Genomic DNA, 13,929 nt, shown 5'->3' with positions numbered 1-13,929 from the left:
TAATTAGTCAAATGTTTTCAACTACAAGTTCATGCCTTCCATGTCCCAGTGCGGCAACAAGGTGCTTTGCACAAACAAAATAAACTAGCAAAGGGTTGAATGTATAAAGCTAGAGTTATGTAATGACAATAGAACAAATCAACACCCATTGTGTCAAAATCAACAGAGTAATGCAACAGTCAAGTTGTGTCTATTAAAAATTGAACAGCTGTTTGCAACATGTACTGCCAGCCACATATTCATGAGATGAAGGGCAAAGCAATTATTGAAAGGTCACCCATGTTTAGAATTTTATCTTTGCTGGATACTAGATGCTTAACTTTACAACAGATAAAGCATAAATCCTCAATAGATCTTCCAAATCAACCAATGAAACCTAGACCCGCGCTCGCCCACAGTGAGACCTCGTGTCGCTAGAGGAGCCACGCAATTTCATTTTTGCTCAAAATGTTTGTATAATTGTGGCACCAGATGCTTCCTGTAACAATTTTCTGTAATATTTCTGTGTAACACCTCTGAGTCACACTTACTCATCACCAAATTCATTCGAGCCTAAAAATGTTTACTAAGTAAATTTATTCTACCACACCGTGATTGGATCATTCTTCCCATGTGATTGACTCTGACCCTGGTCCTGCCAGCCCTGAATCACAGTAAGTGAACCTATTGACCTTAATGAAACACAGATCTAGAAAGAAAGACTTGCATTTGTAATAACATCTTTTACGACCTCAGGACATCCCAAAGCACCTTACAGCCAGTGAAGTACCTTTGAAGTGTAGTCACTGTTGTAGGAAATGCAGCAGCCAATTTGCACAAACAAGCTCCCACAAACAGCAATGTGATAATGACCAAATAATTTATTTTAGTGATGTTGGTTCAAGGATAAATAATGAGCAGGACACCGAGGAGAACTCCCTTGCTCTTGTTCGAATGATGGCATGGGATCTTTTACGTCCATGTGAGAGTGCAGACCGGGCCTTGGGTTGTCTTGTGCGTAAGATGGCATTTCCGACAGTGCAGCAGTCCCTCAGTACTGAAGTATACATTTTATTTGGCATTGTATAATGTTCCTGTACTTATAAAACATTGCATCCACTGCCTTACCATAAGCAATACCACTGGAGGGTCACTATCAATTTATTAAAAATAGTAGATGAGTGCATGCAGATATTACTCTGCAGATCCCAAACTTATGTACAACTTTAAAATATTGTGTGCTTGTGAGCTTGGCATGAAACTGATAGGCACGTTCCATTTTTCATATTTCTTACACCAAACAACAGTTAAAACTAAATGATATGAGACTTTGTTTCCTTAACAGAAATTAGACTTTGTGGCCATAAAAGGACAAAGCACAGCAGAACAGCACATTGTGTTTTACATGGTGTAACATACTGTCCTTACAAAACAGCATATCATCCAATTAGCATAATCAACACCATTAGAACTCATGAGTATATAATAAACAGAAGGCAGAAATGATCAGAATGAAAGTACTTTCATACGTGACGTTAAAATATTATCTAAACTCCCTCAATGAGATCATTTTCTTGTAATCACACCCAGCCAGCCATTATTCCTCACATCTGTGAAATTATGCTGTGCAAAGATTATAAATGGACTAACGCTATCATTAAAATCGTAGATCAGAGAACTTCATACAGTTGAGTTAAATGTTTATATGTTCATCTTCACATGAGATTACATAATTTACTGCCAATTATTTATTATTTTATACTTACTATAAAATCTTATGATTATTGGATTTGTTGATTTTTCAGAAAATTACCTAGTGTTTTACAGCGCAGAAACAGACCATTCAGCCCAACAGGTCTATGTTGGTATTTATGCTCCCCACGACCTCCTCCCACCTTGCTTTATCTCACCCTATCAACAACATCCATATTTTGCCATGATAATTCATGGATAAATTTTCCTCTGCAGGCTGCAATGCAGAGCTCTTCTGAAGTTGACCAATTACTGTCCTAAATTGTTGGTAACTTTGTGATTTAGTAAAAATAATAACAATTCATTACTGCTTAGACGCAACCATTTAAAAAAAAATTTAAATGACCTTCCAAACACTGGTGCAAGTAGGCGGCCATAGTTTGCAAGGGGGACTTTAAATCAATGAATTTAAAATTATGCTTTTGTTTATTCAATGCTTCCTAACCCAAATAGGCAGTTTTGCTACTATTATTGAATGAGGTGCAATTATAGAATGATGATGCTGTAAATATAACCCTTAATTATAGTGAGGCAGTTTTATGCCAGTGTTTAATGTGACGCTTGTGCTGCATTCATTTTAGATCTAAGGCTTTCTATAGGTATATCAGGAATAAAAGAATGACTAGAGTTAGATTAGGGCCAATCAAGGATAGTAGTGGGAAGTTGTGTGTGGAATCAGAGGAGGTAGGGGAAGTGTTAAATGAATATTTTGCGTCAGTATTTACAGTAGAGAAAGAAAATGTTGTCGAGGAGAATACTGAGACTCAGGCTACTAGGCTAGATGGGATTGAGGTTCACAAGGAGGAGGTGTTAGCAATTTTGGAAAGTGTGAAAATAGATAAGTCCCCTGGGCCAGATGGGATTTATCCTAGGATTCTCTGGGAAGCTAGGGAGGAGATTGCAGAGCCTTTGTCCTTGATCTTTATGTCGTCATTGTCGACAGGAATAGTGCCGGAAGACTGGAGGATAGCAAATGTTGTCCCCTTGTTCAAGAAGGGGAGTAGAGACAGCCCTGGTAATTATAGACCTGTGAGCCTTACTTCGGTTGTGGGTAAAATGTTGGAAAAGGTTATAAGAGACAGGATTTATAATCATCTTGAAAAGAATAAGTTCATTAGTGATAGTCAGCACGGTTTTGTGACGGGTAGGTCGTGCCTCACAAACCTTATTGAGTTTTTCGAGAAGGTGACCAAACAGGTGGATGAGGGTAAAGCAGTGGATGTGGTGTATATGGATTCCAGTAAGGCGTTTGATAAGGTTCCCCATGGTAGGCTATTGCAGAAAATACGGAAGTATGGGGTTGAAGGTGATTTAGTGCTTTGGATCAGAAATTGGCTAGCTGAAAGAAGACAGAGGGTGGTGGTTGATGGCAAATGTTCATCCTGGAGTTTAGTTACTAGTGGTGTACTGCAAGGATCTGTTTTGGGGCCACTGCTGTTTGTCATTTTTATAAATGACCTGGAAGAGGGTGTAGAAGGGTGGGTTAGTAAATTTGCGGATGACACTAAGGTCGGTGGAGTTGTGGATAGTGCCGAAGGATGTTGTAGGGTACAGAGGGACATAGATAGGCTGCAGAGCTGGGCTGAGAGATGGCAAATGGAGTTTAATGCGGAAAAGTGCAAGGTGATTCACTTCGGAAGGAGTAACAGGAATGCAGAGTACTGGGCTAATGGGAAGATTCTTGGTAGTGTAGATGAACAGAGAGATCTTGGTGTCCAGGTGCATAAATCCCTGAAGGTTGCTACCCAGGTTAATAGGGCTGTTAAGAAGGCATATGGTGTGTTAGTTTTTCTTAGTAGGGGGATCGAGTTTCGGAGCCACGAGGTCATGCTGCAGCTGTACAAAACTCTGGTGAGACCGCACCTGGAGTATTGCGTGCAGTTCTGGTCACCGCATTATAGGAAGGATGTGGAAGCTTTGGAAAGGGTGCAGAGGAGATTTACTAGGATGTTGCCTGGTATGGAGGGAAGGTCTTATGAGGAAAGGCTGAGGGACTTGAGGTTGTTTTCGTTGGAGAGAAGGAGGAGGAGAGGTGACTTAATAGAGACATATAAGTTCATCAGAGGGTTAGATAGGGTGGATAGTGAGAGTCTTTTTCCTCGGATGGTGATGGCAAACACGAGGGGACATAGCTTTAAGTTGAGGGGTGATAGATATAGGACAGATGTCAGAGGTAGTTTCTTTACTCAGAGAGTAGTAGGGGCGTGGAACGCCCTGCCTGCAACAGTAGTAGACTCGCCAACTTTAAGGGCATTTAAGTGGTCATTGGATAGACATATGGATGAAAATGGAATAGTGTAGGTCAGATGGTTTCACAGGTCGGCGCAACATCGAGGGCCGAAGGGCCTGTACTGCGCTGTAATGTTCTAATTCTAAAAAAAAAATCTGTTAATGAAAGGAATATCTTTGTATTGCGTGAGTCAAATGAATGAATAATGATTTAGCACGAGGGCTAGTTAGCACAATAATGACAGTGTTATCAACATATTAACAAGCCTATTTGGAGTGAGAACGGTGAAGATCTTGTAATTCGCAACTGTACAAAAACAACCAACAAAATTATAGCTATAACAACATATACGGTAGACAAATTGGGCTTTGAGTGGGTAACAAATCACAGAACTAGGTTTACTTTTTACAGAAAGTAATCTTATGGCACTGCATTATTTGAAATAATATTTTTTATTAATTGTCCTTTATGATTAACTAACAAAAGTATTGTTTTATTATGCATATTTTTACAGTGTGCCATTAAGCTTTATCTATGACAATGCAATATTGTGTGTATCCACATATGATTTGGGGTTTAGCTTCTTTACAGCCATCTGGACTCAACATTGAGTGCAACAGTTTCAAACCATAATCACTGCTCCCATTTTTTTGAACAGCAGGTGCTGGTAATGATTTTGCTTTTGCCGTCTACATCTCCTATAATCCCATCTTGTGTTTCTTTACTTGTTCCGTTACCACCCCCTTTTGCCTTGCATCATCATCCCTTTGGTCATTTAATCTCTGCTACCTTCCACCTTATCACTGTCCTTCCCTTTTGTTCATTCCTCACCTCCCCCCTTTCCCTGCCTCTGTACCTGCTTAAGACTTGTTCAATTCTGAGTTTTGTCGGTTCTGATAAAAGGGTCAACAACCTGAAACGTTGGCCGGGATTTTACCCTCGGCGGATGGGAGCCGTCCACCGACAGAAAAGTTGGTGGCGAACCTGCTTCCACCTGGCCTGGGGATAAGACCTGTATTTTTCAGATTCCCGGGCTTTAATTGGTCTAAGGCAGGACTTCCACCCGCTTGAGGTAGGAAGTCCCGCCTAATAGAGCTGCCAGCCAATCAGCGGGCCGGCAGTTCTTAGTCCCAGCAGCGCCACCCGGAACGGGGGGCTTGTTGGGTGTTGGGGGTGGTTGGGGCATCTGGGGCGGCCCTCCGTCAGTCATAAGGGCCACAGCACCCCCCCCACACCCCCCAACCAGGACCTCAGAGAGCCGCCTGCTTTTAACAGGTGCTTTTCTCGGGCCTGGCCACCCGACCAGCCAAAGGTAAAATCCCTGTGGAGGTGGGCAGAGGCACTTAAGTGGCTGTTAAGTGGCCACTTAAAGACCTTGATTGGCCTGGGGTGGGCGATTCGTTTTTCACCGCCGCCACCCTGCGTAAAGTGGCGCCGGAGACGGGAGCGGGCTGGGAAGGGCCCCCCCGAGCCTTCTGCTCCATTTTATGCCCCCACCACCTTCCCGCTCTTTGTTGGGGGGGGGGGGTGGGGGGTGTAAAATTCCGGCTGTTAACTTTGTTTCTCCAAGATGCTGCCAGACCTGATGAGTATTTCCAGCATTTCCAGTTTTCATTTCAGCATCTGCAGTATTTTTCTTTTGTATAAATATTCAGCAGATGCTATTAGGATACTGCCGTTGGAATTACTTCCTTTTGAAAACTTTGATAGTTCTGATTTTTCTATTAATAAAGCAATCTCAGGTGACTCTGTTGGTCTTTTCTCCTGCCCAAGCCTTGAGCCTTCGAACTGGGTTTAAATCTTAGCAGACTTTCCTGTAACAGTGTTTTGAGAGCAGCTGCTTTCCCAGGAAACAGCTCACTGGTTTCTCTCTCTCTCAAGGCTGCACAGCTCTGTTCTTCATTTCAGCCTCCAGACCTAGGAAAGCCTGTCGAATTTATCCAGATCAACAGTCAATACTCGTTTGCCTTTTACAATTCTCAGAGTCCATAAGTCTGGCGTAAGCAAAACCACCTGAGCCTTCCTTTGTTTTCATGTGTTAAAAATTGCAACTCGAATTTGCATTTTAGAGCCCCTGGCTCCCTGTTTACAATCAGTGAGTCTGGGAGAGCAAAACCCATTGTCCTTTAGGTGTTGCACCCTGCTTTCAAAAGGGTCTTTGATCTAGGTTCCTTGTTTTCATGGTAACCAAGACCCTTGGCAAATCTCTGGGTAAAATTGGAATGAGATCATGTTGCCTTTAACTGTCCACTTTACACTGCATTAGAACTCAGTTTTTTTTAAAAAAACATAACCGTACGACAAAATCCAGCGTTTATAACACTACCCACTTACTATTTACATGCTGGTAGAAGATTTTTGGGTTCCCTTTTATATTAACTGCCATTCTATTCTCAGGTATGCTGTTTGAAGAGAAGAAGCAAGTTCTATTGTTGTCTTGAACAATATTCCTCTCTCAAATACCACCACCAAAAACAAATTAACGAGCAAGTCATCTCATTTGCTAAGATTAGTTGCTGTGTTTGCCACTCATAACAACAGTGACTGCACTTCAAAATTAATAATCCATTGGTTTTGAAGCTCTTAGTCCTCCAGGTGATATATCCATGTAAATTCTTTCTTTCTGCTTGTTACTTTATTAAAATATGTTCAGGGCCACTGGTTTACAGTGATTGAAAAAGTCAGATTTTAGTTTTATTGTTAGATGCTTAATTTTTTGTTGTTTTGTGGATTGCACTGCACAATTCTATCCATTGTTTCATACAATCAGGAAACCAATGGTTTTGAATACCATAATATAAGAGCAAAATACTGTGAATGCTGGAATTCCGAAATAAAAACAGAAAGTGCTGGAAATAATCAGCAGGTCTGGCAGCATCTGTGGAGACAGAAGCAGAGTTAATTTTTTATTTTTTTTTATTTTTTTATTTTATTTAGAGATACAGCTCTGAAACAGGACCTTCGGCCCACCGAGTCTGTGCCGACCAACAACCACCCATTTATACTAACCCTACAGTAATCCCATATTCCCTATCACCTCCCTACACTAGGGGCAATTTACAACGGCCAAGTTACCTGTCACCTGCAAGTCTTTTGGATGTGGGAGGAAACCAGAGCACCCGGCAAAAACCCACGCAGACACAGGGAGAACTTGCAAACTCCGCACAGGCAGTACCCAGAATCGAACCCGGGTCCCTGGAGCTGTGAGGCTGCGGTGCTAACCACTGCGCCACTGTGCCGCCCAGGCTGGATTTTACGTTAGGCAGTCGGGAGCTGGCCACCGACATAAAGGTCGGTGGCGAACCCGATTCCACCAGCCTGGGGATCTGTCCCGCATTTTACGCGTTCCCAGGCTTTAATTGTTCCAAGGCAGGACTTCCACCCGCTTGAGGGAAGAAGTCCCGCCTCATTGAACTGCCGACCAATCAGCGGGGCAGCAGCTCTTAGTCCCAGCAGCGTCACCGGGAGCGGTGGCCACTGCTGGGACTACAGCCCAGCAAAGGACATGGAGCCAGGAGTCCAGGTTATGTTTTGGTTGCCTCGCCAGGGGTAATTGGTCGGGCCCTGGCGAAGCAAGGGTGGTTGTTTTGGGGGGGAAGGGGGTGCATCTTGGGTTCTTGGGGTAGTTGGGGAAGTGGGGGCGGCCCTCAATCGGGCACCCTGTACCCGATTGTCAGGACCCCACCCCTGGGATGCTGAGAGGCCACCAGGGAAAAGCCTTTCCAGGCTCCAGGACGCCCACTTGCCACGTGTAAAATCCGTGTGGAGGCGGGCGAAGACCCTTAAGTGGCCGTTAATTGGCAACTTAAGAGCCTTGATTGGCCTGGGACGGGCAGCCCATTTTCTGCCCCACCCCGTCCGACGTAAAGGTGGGAGCGGATTGGGAAGGCCTTCCAGAGCGTCCCGCTCCATTTTACAGCATCCCCCCGCCACCATCCGGGATGGTGTAAAATTCCAGCCTATGTTTCAGATCTGTGATCTTTCACCAGAACAATCAGGTGTTGAATACCATCTGAATTACTTATAGACTATCAGAAATGAATGGCCAGGTACATTCTCACAATTAAAAACTACGGACACAAACCCATCTTTATTATAAGTGTGCGTTACCACCTTAAAACCATGTGTCCAATGGGTGTGGGTGCTGCCACCCCTCATCGTTTGGGTTACAGGGACCATTAAAACCCCCTGCCATAAAGCGCTAATCACCCTGTGGGCTGATATAAAGATGGTTATGGCCATGGAAGGAGTCACGTCACCTGCTAGCCTGATAATCAGCCAACAAATCCTTCCACGAACTCGCACTATTCTTCACGAGAAGACTGTGAAGATAAGGACACATCAACAGCCCTCAGTCCTCGGGTGGATCCTTGTCTTTTGGTGCCTTGAGGTGATAGTAGCTCAGTTTCCAATGAAGAGCCCTGGCACTGTGTGAGAACATGACATGAGTGGAGTGAATGTTCTGCCTGATAAAGGAGAACTTTGTCCATGCACTGGGATCCTGCTGTTTGTGATAATGCCTCTTCTGGCGGACTGCCTTGTTTTAAAGGGAGCGTTTCACTCCCTCAGCACTTTGTGTCCTGATCATTCAGCACTTGCAAAACAAGGGGAATTTAAAATGCTGGTCAAAACAAAAAGACTGTAAATTACTTTTCCTCTCCCTGCGATGGAGCATCGACTAAAATGCATTTTAAACAGACGGTGTGTGGAAGAGGCTGAACCTCCCCCTCCTCCAGGTATCACTGTACAGTGCCCGTCTCCCCTGAGCCAATGGGCAATGTGAGGAGGCGTTATTAACGCAGCGCCGGCTTCACACCAATATCAGGCGCTACTCGCCGCAGTGTTTTCCAAGTCCCTGGTTGTATCTCAGAGGCTTTTCAACGCAACTGGTTCAGAGACCCGTTCTGTTGCTGCATAAATTGCAAAACAGTTTACACCCCGGAGCTGCCTGAAATTAATAGAAAGGGAGAAAAAAAGAAAAGACTTTGAGCAGACGGATTGTTTTCGATGGAGCAGACGCAAAGTTTGCATTAAAGTAGGAGGGGAAACTCTCAAAACATGAGCCAGCAGCAGTGGTGTGAGTTTTTGTCAGGCTGAGAGGAGGAATCCGAGTCTCTTTAATTGCGCTTCAGGCAGGAGTTTTGATTTGGGAGTTTTGCTGCTTTAATAAAGAGGCTCCATGTCCAGCACCATGTCTCAGGCAGAGGTCGACCTGGCGGGATTTGGGCTGATCGCCTCCCCGCTGGACCTGGAGCGCTCCTCCCTGCTCAACAAGATGCAGAACCGGCGGCGAAGGAGGAACCCGTGCCGGTACCACCGGAAAGCCTCCCTGGACATCGAGCTGGGAGCTGACGGTCTCCTCCTGCTCCGCCGCCCGCTCCGGCCGGAGCCCCCCCCGCCGCCGCTGCTCCTCCCGCCGGATAGCGAGCCCCCGCCGGCGGGTGCGGGTCAGGGCGCCGCCAGCGCTCCGCCCCAGCGCCCCGAGCCGCTGGCCAAAGCGGCGGTCAACAGCTCGGACACCGAGGATGGCAGCAGCCCCCGCCTCCCGCTCAAGGACTCGGTGTCCGAGCAGCCCGACGACAGTAAGATGGAACCGGAGGAGAACGAGGTGGAGATGAAGGCGGTGGACACCTCGGCCGACGGCAGGTTCCTGAAATTCAACATCGAGCTGGGCAGAGGCTCCTTCAAAACCGTCTACAAGGGACTGGACACGGAGACCACGGTGGAGGTGGCCTGGTGTGAGCTACAGGTAATGGGGGCAGGTTATAGGGGGGAAGGGGTTGGGGGTGAGTGATGGATGGGGGGTGTATAATATGGGGGGAGATGGATGGGGAGGGGGAGATGGATGGGGAGGGGGAGATGGATGGGGAGGGGGAGATGGATGGGGAGGGGGAGATGGATGGGGGGGTGGGTGATGGATGGGGGGTGGGGGGGGGAGATGGGGGGTGGGGGGGGAGATGGGGGGTGGGGGGGGGAGGTGGGTAGTGGGGGGGGAGGTGGGTGGTGGGGGGGGAGGTGGGCGGGGAGGCGGGTAATGGGGCGGAAGATGGGCGGGGGGGCAGGTAATGGTGGGGGGAAGATGGGCGGGGGGGTGGGTAATGGGGGGGGGAGATGGGTGGGGGGCGGGTAATGGAAGGGTGTATGTGAGCTGCAGGTAATGGGAGAGGAGGGGAGTGGAATCTACAGCGGCATCCCAATCCTGTTTTATTACCTGGGGCACAGCGAACCTGAAATTCAGAAATGCCTGGCCGAGGCAATAATTCAAAGAAAGGAACTTTCACAACCTCAACATGTCTTTAGAGGCAGTAGTAGTTTTACAGTGTAGTCTCTGTTGTAATGTAGGGAACACAGCAGCCAGTTTGCACAGAGCAAACTCCCACAAACAGCAATGGTTAATGACCAGATCATGTTTTTAGTGATGTTCATTGCAAGATAAATATTGGCCAGGGAAGAACTCCCATTCTCTTCGGAATAGTGCCATGGGATCTTTTCTTCCAGCGCGGAGGGGACCTCGGTTTAACATCTCATTCAAAGCTAGTTCCCTCAGTACTGCACTGGAGTGTTAGCCTGCATCTTATGCTCTTGATTTTGGACTTGACCCCACAAACCTTGTGCATCCGAGGCGGGAGTGCTACTATTGAGCTACAGCAAAAGCCTAATGATTGATTCGTCTGCTTGTCTTATAGAGGAATGCTTAATGTACCATTTCCTCCGTGGATGGTTACAGCAGTATGGCATGCTTATTTTCCACTGTGCTATCTCCTGAAAAAATGGTCATACACCTTTAAACTGTTCTAGCAGTATCATGAAATCAGGAATGCAGTTGTTGCTGTAACATTTCCTGCCAAAAAATGACATGCTGTTCACACTTTGAAAACATGACACTGATGCTACATTAATACTGTAGCTATAGGTCTGTTCTACCCCCAGCAATAAAAATATCAATATTTAGACAGAGCAAGCAGCAGCTTTCACACCTGCTCTACATTGAAATTAACTACTGATGGGATTGAAAGATGCTAGAAGATCCACATCTCTTTCTCTCTCCCACCCCCAGCATTTCTAAATCTAGCTTGATATGACATTTGGGTTATACAATGTTGGCTCCAAGTGTTTCATACAGTATCTCTCAAATTCAAATATAAATACATCCTTACAGAATGGTAATCATTAACTAAAGCAGTGAGAATGAAGACCATATTTTTTGGGTCAGAGGGCATACTGACAATTATTGTAAATTAAGCTTGTGTGGCATTTGGAGGAGCATATATTGTACGGTGGGTCTGCTGGTATAGCTGTATGTACTAGTATAACATTACACACTTCAGGATCAGGGTGTTCTGTTGTTAACAGAAAGGGCTTCCCCTGTTCACTCGAACTTGTCAAGTGTCACCATTGGGTTAGGATATTATTCTTATGGTGCCTGGACTTGATTGTGGCATATTCATACCTTCCCTCTTGTGCTTATTTACTCACTGGATCTTTTCATTCCATCCCTAACTTCAAATTTGACAACACACTGAGACATAGAAAAACACCTATGTAGCTAAGTTATCAAAGTAGTATTTTTTGTTATAAAAACAGAAAATGCTGGAAATACTCAGCAGGTCATGCAGTATCTGGGGTGAGAGAAACTGTTAACGTTCCTTTGGTCAGAACTGAAAAAAGTTAGAGATGTGACCGGTTTCAGGTCATCCGTTAACTCTTGTTTCTCTCTCCACAGACGCTGCCTGACCTCCTGAGTATTCCCAGCATTTTCTGTTTTTATTTCAGATTTCCAGCATCTGAAGTATTTTGCTGTTGTATTAGTTTTATTTGTTAATGAAGTGACCCTATGACTTTAAAACCTGATTCACGCCAAGGAAGTGTATCTTGACAGGGTGAGGGTGAGAAATGATTTAAATCACCTAATGTGAAACATTGAAGCATCATTGGCATATACAATAATCATTAATACTTAATAAACCTATAGATCGCTTTATTTATAACAATTGTTTTATGCATGTGATGTGCACAAAGTATACACAAAGTAACTATGCAATATTAAATTTATTCCACTCACCCAGTGAGCTAAACTTCCCATTTCACCCTCTTCACACTTCTTCAAAGGTTATAAGAATATAGAACTAGCTGCCCTAAAAGGCCTTCAATGCAAAGTCAATTAATGTGTTCAAAAGGGTAGATAGATACTCACTCAGGAAGTAAGAATGTTGAGGAGGGTATTCTGGTTATTTTTAGTTAAAATTGAATTGCTTCTGCTTTTGGAAAAGAGACAAAAAGCTGGGTTAATTGAAATGGTTTCAATTAAATAGTGTCATAGTTTTCTGCACAGAAATGTAACTTAAATGATTGAATACAGAGAATTGGAATTGAAAGGCTGCGTGGCTAACAAAATGGTGAAGCAGACTTAATGTTCTTAATGACTTACTGTGATGCGCAGAATAGTCCAGATTTAAAAGCACATTTTCTTTTTGTTCACTGTACCAAAGAAAGTATTTAACCTAAAACAGTACTCACTTATTTGTTTAAGTTGTATTTAATATAATAAAATGTAACCGTACTCTAATATTTCAGTTTAAATCTCTAATTCAATCTTAGAACTCTGGTAAAATTAGAAATATATTTCAACACTAGGGAAAACAGAAAAAAGTGTTATCCGATAGTTTACTCCAGTTTCTCTATGAAAGAAAAACATGAAGAACATTTACTTAAAGACCGAAACACACATCATGAGTGTTTTAAGAAGGCTGCTGACTGGAAGTCCTGTATGGACTATTTTCACATTGAAAACACAGCATGTAACTGTTATATCAACAACCTCACTTTGGAAATAATATAGGCATTCATTCAGTATATTCTATAGAAAAATGTCCACATTTTATTTACTATTCAAGTTCAGTCATTTAAGTTCTATTTCTGTGTAGAAAACCATTGTGTTATTTAACTGAAACCATTTCAGTTAGCTCAGCTTTTTATCTCTTCTGGAAGGGATAAAGAGCAGCATTGGTGCAATTTTTATAGCTTTAAAAATAACCAGATTAACATATTTAATTGTAGTCCTTTTCATTGCTGCCAAATCGTAATGTTAGATCACTTGAAGTAGTTGTGAGCCAAGTAGCCTGTCAGCCGACTAACAAAGTGTGTAGCTTTTTGTTTCACACTGTCCTTGCCTAATGTACAGTTTTTACCATGAAGGAGTATTACGATCAATTGTTTAGATGTGATTATATTCCTGATTTATTTTGTAAAGCCGGTGTCATGTTTCCTGTTCTCTCACGCATGCCTTTCTGCCTGTTTAATGCAACTAGCCTTTAAAACATGTTGGTCACTTGCCAGATTGAGGTAAACTGAACAAATGCCCCCGATGTTACTTTTGTTCACTTTCAATCCAGGGTTCAAAGCCCGAAGGAGGATAGTATTATATTTATACATTGGTACTAAGGTCTCCTTGTAAAAGCTTAATCACCGTGGTAGCTAATTAGGTTGTGAAATCACATGTAAATAATTCACTTAAAATGCATGAGAGTACTTTATTAAGTACATCTGACCTATAAAATTGCCTTCCCTGCAATGTCTATTTACAGTGGAGCACTCCACAGTTTGGAGTATAAAATGCTGGAGCAGTTCCCTAACTAAGCTGAGGTATGGGGCGATGTGTGAATCAAGCACCACGGCCTTCCTTCTCATCTGCCCTCTTTCTACTGCCCTTTTCTGAGCAGCTACATCTAAGAGATTGATTGGGCCTTTCTGTTATTCATTGAACCCTAATTTTCCTGTGTTTATTTTATTTATTTATTTTTTATTTAGAGATACAGCACTGAAACAGGCCCTTCGGCCCACTGAGTCTGTGCCGACCATCAACCACCCGTTTATACTAATCCTTCACTAATCCCATATTCCTACCACATCCCCACCTGTCCCTATATTCCCCTACCACCTACCTATACTAGGAGCAATTTATAATGGCC

The 13,929-nt window shown here is 43.9% G+C and overlaps 1 protein-coding gene across 3 annotated transcripts in view; it reads left to right on the top strand.

Moving 5' to 3' along the window:
- The first annotated feature begins 8,511 nt into the window (after positions 1 to 8,511).
- The window catches only part of wnk4a (WNK lysine deficient protein kinase 4a), a 70,100-nt gene continuing 64,682 nt past the window's right edge, over positions 8,512 to 13,929 (top strand). Inside the window, exon 1 of one of the 3 annotated variants that reach the window (XM_068013407.1) lies at positions 8,512 to 9,710. In XM_068013407.1, the coding sequence (XP_067869508.1) occupies positions 9,141 to 9,710 (570 nt within the window). In that variant the 5' untranslated portion in view covers positions 8,512 to 9,140. The remainder of the gene's footprint in view (positions 9,711 to 13,929) is intronic. The other 2 variants (XM_068013405.1, XM_068013406.1) reach the window with 2 other exon arrangements.

Source organism: Heterodontus francisci, chromosome 33 (genome assembly GCF_036365525.1).
Source record: "Heterodontus francisci isolate sHetFra1 chromosome 33, sHetFra1.hap1, whole genome shotgun sequence".
Lineage (NCBI taxonomy): Eukaryota > Metazoa > Chordata > Chondrichthyes > Heterodontiformes > Heterodontidae > Heterodontus > Heterodontus francisci.
Note: the sequence above shows the minus strand (reverse complement) of the source record. Positions and strands in the feature narration are given on the sequence as shown.